We start from the raw sequence: 8,536 nt of genomic DNA, 5'->3' as shown, positions 1-8,536 counted from the left end.
ATCTGAAAAGAAAAAATATAGCTACAGGTATAAAAGTAATGTTATTAGTATTTGTGTACAAAGAGCTCTACAGGATGCTCTGTGGACAGATGGGGTTATAAAAACAGACCAAGTCCCTGCTCTCATGAAGCTTACAATTAAACAAGTTAGAAAGAAAATCATGTTTACAGAGAAATGGATCAAGGAATGCAAAATACAAGTAATAAACCTGGGTGTGGTAAGTGGTGGGGAAAGGAGGGGTTGGGAAGGAGGCAGTCAGGTACGGTTAACTATGGAAGACTTTCTGACAAGCCAGGGTTGGAGTTTGAGTATTAAAGGTTCTATCGTTGGGAAGATGTGTAAAAACGAAAAAAAGTAAGTATATAGGACCACGAGTGGAAAATTTAGTAATGTCCTGCTGAAATGGTATCAGGTGAGGTTCTGAATAAACATGGTTCCATTTCCAGATTCATGAAAGACAGTGGGACAGGAGGAAAGAGCAAGCATAATTGGTGCTGGAGCCTCAATATGGAATCCCTCTTCTACTAAGACCTACCTGTTTGACCTTGGACAAGTTCCTTAGCCTTCCCTGTGTCCATTTTCTCATCTTATAAACTGGGGACATGTAGTGCTCAAGGGAGAGTAGGGTAAAATGAGGGGAGGCATGCTAAAAACTTGCATAATTGGGAGGGGCTTAATTGTGGTAGTTATTATCATCACCCTTAAATCTACAAGCAATTCACTCAAATTAGTTTGAGTACATAAATGAAACTCAATATACCTATTACATTAGGTTTGAAAAACAGCTGTGTTTTAAAAAGCAGCTATTGCAATCCGTTACAAAATCCCCAAATTACAAGAAAACTATAATACACTTAAAAAAAAAAACAAAAAGACAAATCATGACTAAGGGATATATAAATACATTTATTGGTAGTATTTCTGAATGATAAATGCAGAGAACAGAATACAAAGAAATCAGCACATAAAAGGAACCATTAATCTTCAAAAATGCTATATACTTACATTTTGACCAATTTTGCATATTTGTTTAAATTTACAAACAAATGTAAAGCAAAGTTTTCTTCCGAATATACTTCAAATTTGAACTGTAGTGTTCTCCATTCTAAAGCCAGCTGTTTTTTGCTGTATTTACACCAACTATGATTTACTTTGTTTGTATCTAACCTAAAAGCAAGACTCTGCAAGCTGATCCCGAAGCAGCCAGTTACTCAGGAATTTTACAACAGCTATTAGAGAGAGGATAAAGCCACATGAAAGAGCGACCTTATTCCTAGATATATAGATACAAGAGAAAACACCAAGAAGCAAAAAGAATCACAGAAATACCAATTCTATTCTAAAGCATAATTTCTAATTCTAGCAGCAATTCAATTAGCAATAGCTTAGGTGCCTGTATTCCAAAAAACAAAACCATTAGTTCTTTCACTACAATTTCCTGACTTTACCCAATGAATAATTATCAAGCCTTCATATTCTTTTTTAATAACTCAAGAACATAATTCATACATTACAGGATCATTAAAAAAAGAGGCCTTCAAATATACTGCTGAAAGCTGCAATATAGTTTGAGGGCCAGATTTCAATTTACATAATATTACCATTCATAAAGAGTTTATGACACCCAGTACAATACTTTTCAGCACTGTTAACTCAGAAATGCTCCATCCATTCTTGCCATCAGAGAATTACAGATATGGACGGGATTGTTAAAAGTCTAACAGGGCCTCTAAATAGGACTGCACATGAAATAATTACGGACTATGATAAAACTGTGACAACACAGCTAGCTTATAGAACTGAGTTTTTCACTATAATAGCACTACAGATTTATGACAGTTAAATATCAGAATTATTTTCCCTGCTAACTATTTAGTAGAAAAGGATTTTCTGACTGTAATTCTGATGAACGGTTATCTCTGATGAACAGGGTACTAGGGAAAATTGGAAAGTGAACAAAATGAACTCGTTTATTTTTCACAGATATTAACGAGCAAAGCAGTTTACAAAAAATCAAAATTAACCTAAAACAAATAAATATAAGATCAAATCAATCACCTTTGAACAAAATATAGCTCATTTTCAAAAGTTTTGTTTGGTTTGTGACTAGACTTAAAAATACTAAAATAAGCCGAATAGATTCTAACAATACTGATTTGCTACACAAGATTTGAAAAAAGTACTTAAAGTTTTAAATTATCTCTCATCCCTAGAGACAGTAAATAAAAAGTGGCTCTTGCAAAAATAAATGAAAACAAAACCACCAACAAAACTAATCATATAAGATACTGTTTTCTTTTGAATACTTCAATTGGTCCTATATTAGGATAAGGTTTTGATAGCAAGGACTTCCTAGCCTCTTCCTTTATTTTCCATTTTCTAGTCATGTCTGTGTTTTTATCAAACAAGGCTATGTGTAGGTTTTCCTACAAAGTCAGGTTGAGTCAGAGGTAGCGTTAGGATGCAATATACTTGATCATAGTATGCAGTTAGTTCAAATGAACACATCGTTATCTAAAAGGATTACGATAATTAAAAATGCAAAAAGAAACATGTACCGCCCTCACTGCTTTGCACTAAGTAAAATTCTGAGAAACTGAGAACAAACATTGGAAGCCAGGAAATAGGCAATTAATTGCCTCATCTTCCATGAGCTCCTTTAATGCACCAGTTCAGGCTGGTTTTCCACAAAGGGTAGCACCCCACTCACATAATAGGCAATGCCAAGAGACAGCAAAGCAATGACGAAGATCAAAAGCAACACTCTCCAGAAGCCCAGATCCTCCACAAACTCCTGCCACGTGGTTCGGAAGCTGGAAAGGACTCCTTCACCTTGCTGCAGGTTGGGATTGAGGAGTGAATGGCTTTCCATAGCACTGTGGAAGAAGAAAGAGCAAAAAGGGCATTAAAAACACAGCAATTCCAAAAACGTAAAACTATAGGACTATTATTTAGAAAAGACCAAATACACACACACACACATATATATATACACTCTTACATGCTTATGTATCTGAACAATACATCCTAAACTGTAAATTGCTAAATGGTAATGAGTATGTTTCTCTTGGTTTAGAATTTAGTAAAGTCAAGTTAAAAATTCTATTAAAAAGGTCCTGGTTGGGCGTGGCGGCTCATGCCTGTAATCCTGGCACTTTTGGAGGCCAAGGAGGGAGGATCACTTGAGCCCAGGAGTTGGGGACCAGCCTGGGTAACATAGCGAGACCCCATCTCTATTTTTTTTAAGGTGTCCTGAGCAGAAGTCTTGAAATAGGTTAAATGAGTTGTTTCCATCAAGATATTAAACCACAACACATTATTGTTATGTTAAATTTAGAAGATTCAAAGTGTAGACTCATAATTTAAGAATGTGTTAATATGAATAAGCAGACACGCAGGTGATGACACCTGAAGAGGACAGTCATCTACAAGTCAAGCAGGGAGGCCTTAGAAGAAACCAACTTTGTGACACCTTGATCTCAGACTTCTAGGCCCTAGAACTGAGAAAACAAACGTCTGTTTGAGGGGGCAGCGGAGGGAAAGATGAGTAAATCTAAAAAGTCACTTATATAGTGTGTGTGAATCTTAAAGTTAAAAGGGAATTTTTATTAATTTAGTTCAATAATCTGACCAATGGAGGAATTCCTTCTTTCAGTGTAATTCTCTAATAAGGGAAGCTTACTCCTCAGCCTGTTGTCCATGTGGACTTGTCTAGTTATCAGAATTTTTTTTTTTTTTGGAGACAGAATCTCACTCTGCCGCCCAGGCTGGAATGCAGTGATGTGATCTCAGCTCACTGCAACCTCCACCTCCCCGGCTCAAGCAATCCTCCTGCCTCAGTCCCTGACTACAGGTGCACACCACCATGGCTGGCTAATTTTTGTATTTTCGGTAGAGACAGGGTTTCGTCATGTTGCCCAGGTTGGTCTTGAACTCCTGAGCTTAGGTGATCCACCTGCCTTGACCTCCCAAAGTGCTAGGCATGAGCCACCACAGCTGGCCTAGTCATTAGGAATTCTTAATAGTTTCTTCCTACTGGTTTTAGTTCTATCTTATACAATAAGACAGAATATGTTCATTTCTCTTCTGCATAAAGGCTAGTCTAATTGAAATTAAGGTAGTGAAAATATCATAAAAACACTGATTCTGGTTTTCAGAACTTTATCAATGAGAAATATGACTACCACAAAGAGAAACTGCATCTGACTTTGGTACACGAAGCACTAAGGGAAGAGCACCCATGGTTATGTCACAACATACAGGCCCAATAAGAGGGTATCATTTAGATTAAATCCACAATGACCATGATTATAGGAACCAACTATCTACTGGTTATCAAAGTTCATTACTATCCTTCCTAACTCCCATAAAACAATCTCTTAGAGTCTCATTCACTATGAACTATGAGTAAACATGCAAAACTGGCATTTTTTTAACCTACAACTTTATTTTACTTCTTGATACCATCAAACAAAAGTCCTTCAGCCTTTACCAGCATTAGAGGTCTTCTCTGATCATAGGAAACTGACTTCCTAATGGGCCAGTCTACTTAACACCCAAATTTTTTTTTTAAATAATTAAAACATGTTTATTCTCTGAATAAGAGATGATGTTTTCAGTGGGAATCTACAACAATACAGTGATTTCGGACAACTTGAGAGCAAGTTTAAAAATAAGATTAGAATTTTGACAAGGCCTAAAAGAGTAAAACCACAAATGGGTAACAAATTTCTGGAGAGGCTTAGTTTGGCCTATGTAAAATTTATTGATTACGAGTTGACATGCCCTTATACTCAAACATGTTAGGTATAAAATGAAAATTCAATGAGCATTCTCTCATTGCTCTTCAGAGCTCATGAAGCGCTGCCAACCAGGATTTTCTATAAAGACTTTATCCAATGAAATGCTTTCTACTGTCCAGGGAATATCTGATTCTAACATAATGGGGTGTGTGTATAATCCTTTTTTAAAAACATAGTATCTACACTGTCTTTGGGGGTTGTGTTTGTGTGTATCTTTTTAAAAAAATGTGACAGCTATACTGTTTTTGTTATCCCATACCTACAAAGTAAAAAGGAATTAAGAGTTTATATGGAGGAGTGGGGAAATATTTTTCATTAACTTGATTTATAGTTCCTTATAAGACCTGTAGAAGTTGTGCTGTCTCGGGGGACTCCTAAGAGAAAAGAAAAATATTATAGTAAACACGTTTAAAACCTTGCTTTATCTTCTGCTCTAGAAAAAGCTGTTACACAATTATGCCATAATGCCATGTGCTAGCCAATCTCTTTAAACCTTTTCCTCTACTTTTTATTGAGATATAATTCACATCCCATAATATTTACCTTTTGAAACTGTACAATTCAGTGGCTTTTCATATATTCCCAAAATTGTACAACCATCTCTTCTAATTCCAGCACACTTTCAGCACCTCTATCAGAAACTCTGTACTGTTAGCAGTCACTCCTCCACTGCCGCTTCTCCCAGCTCCTAGTCTACTTTCTCATCTACTTTCTGTCTCTGTGGATTTGCTTATTCTGGATATTTCACATAAAGAGAATCATATAATACGTGGCCTTTTGTGCCTGGCTTCTCCCATGTAGCATGTTTTCAAAATTTATCCATGCTGTAGCATGTATCAGTACAAAATAATCATATTAATAATATTCCACTGGATGAACAGATGATGTTTATTCCTTCATCAGCTGATGGATGTTTGGGTGGTATCCACGTTTTGGCTATTATGAATAATGATGCTATGAACATTCATATGTAAGTTTTTGTGTGGACATATGTTTCAGTTTTCTTTGGTATATTCCTAGAAGTGGCACTGCTGGTCAGACGGTAACTCTATGTGTAGCTTTTTGAAGGACTGCCAGACTTTTCCAAAGAAGCTGCTCTACTTTCCATTCCCATCAGCAGTGTATGAGGGTTCCAATTTCTCCACATCCTCCAGAGCACTTGTTATTACCTTTTTAATTGCAGCTATCCTAGTGGGTGTGAAGTGGCATTTCACTGTGGTCCTCATCTGCATTTTCCTAATGACATTACCTTTCAACTTTCTGATTTAAGCTTCAACCACTGAATTTCTACCATGACACTGAGGGGTAGGAGTAAGATAGGAAAACTAGGCAATAAAAGTGTTAATAACTCAATTTTTGAAAAACGAGCTTTACACAGTGTTACAATTAATACAAACTCTCATGCTGCAGTGAAATGGCAGGTATGTGAAGGAAGCAGGAGTACTTCAACTGCTCATCCAATGGAATATTATTTTGTACTAATCACTTCTTAGTAAGTAATCACAACTGAGGCAAACTAATGCTAAAAGTATATTTCTGCTAAAGAGGTGCCAAGAAACTGGCTATTAACAAAATAAAGGCCCTAAAATATACCAAACAAAACACATTCTTGGCTGTTTTCATGGTAAAGAAGCTTAAAGTACTTAATGTTATTTTATAAAAAGATAAAAATAAATTTCAAGTTATTTTGGAGGAACAAATCTTTAACAAATAATAGTTAACTCAATGTTGTTAAAGTGCTTATGCCATTCTGTCAATCCAAAGTACACAGGAGAGAAAAAAAAGGGCTTGTAAATACATCTCTGACTTCTTGTTTATCTGTCAGCTTTCAGTGATCACTCATGAGGAGTATGCACTGTTCCAGAAGTAAAGCTCCTGGATTTCTTCAGGACTGTACTAAGTGCTTGAAAGTATCTAAACAAAACAGACCTAAGCTTCAGAGCGGAATTAATGGTCCCCAAAGAGCACATCAACTGGCACACGAGAGGAGGAAAGCAAAAATGGGTACAAAGGAATCAAATGAACGGTGAGCTATGAAAAACAGAGAGGATTTCATTTAGAACTCACAGAAACAAGGATCCCAATGGTCTAAGTGGACTATGTGATTCTAAATCCAAGTCCTAGTCCATCAGCTACGAGGTAAACAGCTGATGTGGGCCCTTGCTTATTCTACTTACAACCTACCGAGAATGTTGGGAAGAGACTATGGAAGCTCGGCATCCTTTTTCCTTCACTTGTATAAACTGCATGGTGGTCAACCAGACTATATGCTACTAGAACTAAGTCTGGCCTATTTAACTTTACGTGTTGAGCCCAGTGATGTCAGGAGAAAAGATGGTTTGCTACCTTTTTGGAGCTTCCTGAACTGTGTTCTCCATTGCTTCTAGGTAAGAAATGATGAGCTATTCAAGACCCGGTCAGTCACCACATCTTAGCTTCAATTACTTACAGGAGTCCAAATTTCATTAGCTCCAACTCATATGATCATCACTTTCGCTTTCACATTACTGAACTGTGCATGCGTTAAATACTATTGTGCTTTCCCTCTCTTGTTTTCTTGTTTCTCAGCAGCCCACTTCCCTATCCTTGAAACTACCTTTTGGTCTTTTCTAAAATTGCCCAAGTTCTTGGCTTTACTTATACTTCTTTTTTTTTTGAAATTCCATTCTTTTTGTGACCTGTACTTAAACTCCTCAAGCTCCGGTTTCCTTCCCTTAGATTCAGTTGTCACTATTTCTTCTTTGTACTGTCAATACAGCAAGTGGCTAACAGAACATTATGTGCCCATGACATGTAGTACTTTCTGTTAATAGCTTCTCAATTGTAATCTGCAGCCATAAGGTCCTATATAAAGTTCAAGTTGCACTTAAAAGCAAATGAATATTAAAGTTCACAAAGTTACCACAAATCCAGGTACTTCAAGTGACTTTCCCCTTAAAAAATCATATTATCTTGCTGGGCGTGGCTGCATGTGCCTATAGTCCCAGCTAGTCAGGAGGCTGAGGCAGGAGGAATGCCCAGGAGTTCAAGTCCAGCATGAATAATACAGTGAGAGAAAAAAAAAATTTCCAGTACCTTTCACTCTCAGCTGTCTGCATGGTCTCCAGTTTCGAGTGGGTTCCTCTGTTAAATCCTTTTACCTCCTGTTCTTCCAAAGATTCCAGCAATCGGATGACATCTTTATTTACTCCTCTGCGCTTTGCCAGAACTAAAGGGGTAGCACCTTGATGATTGCTAAAAAAAAGTTCATAAAATAAAGAAGCCATCATAACATACTATATTGTCAGCTCCATTTTAGTACCCATTTGTATAGATCTCAGTGAATAAAGAATGGGCCCAATTAGGATCTACCCTAGGGCTGTGGGGAACTAAAGGAGTATTTGGCTCACTGCAACTCTTCCACCATAAGCCTTGACCAGCAGGCTGCAATCAGACCTTGCCTGATGGGATTTCTGCACAGTTCATCACAGAGGCCATTATCCTGTTACCCAAACACATCCCCACCTCCAGCCCCATCCTCACACTGAATGTCTCCTCAACAGCAGATTGTGGTGGATGTTATAGCCGTGTGCCTCCATTTTTTTTCTGAATTGTACTATAGAAAGTGTTTATGAAGAATAAACAAATCACCAGGGGGGAAAAAAAAAGGATGGGTCCAATTAACTCAAAAGTAAAACCCAGAGCTGAGCCAAACATCCAGTGGAGCTGAATTTTGAATTAACCCTTGTTTTTTT

The 8,536-nt window shown here is 37.2% G+C and overlaps 1 protein-coding gene across 1 annotated transcript in view; it reads right to left on the bottom strand.

Annotated features, from left to right (window-relative positions):
• Positions 1-886: 886 nt before the first annotated feature.
• Positions 887-8,536, bottom strand: part of ANKRD46 (ankyrin repeat domain 46) — a 43,753-nt gene continuing 36,103 nt past the window's right edge. Inside the window, exon 4 of the mRNA XM_017859471.1 lies at positions 887-2,876. Within this exon, the coding sequence (XP_017714960.1) occupies positions 2,660-2,876 (217 nt within the window). The 3' untranslated portion in view covers positions 887-2,659. The remainder of the gene's footprint in view (positions 2,877-8,536) is intronic.

This window comes from Rhinopithecus bieti, unplaced genomic scaffold (assembly GCF_001698545.2).
Source record: "Rhinopithecus bieti isolate Rb0 unplaced genomic scaffold, ASM169854v2 scaffold_47952, whole genome shotgun sequence".
Lineage (NCBI taxonomy): Eukaryota > Metazoa > Chordata > Mammalia > Primates > Cercopithecidae > Rhinopithecus > Rhinopithecus bieti.
The sequence above is the reverse complement of the archived record's forward strand: the minus strand, read 5'-3'. Positions and strand labels throughout refer to the sequence as shown.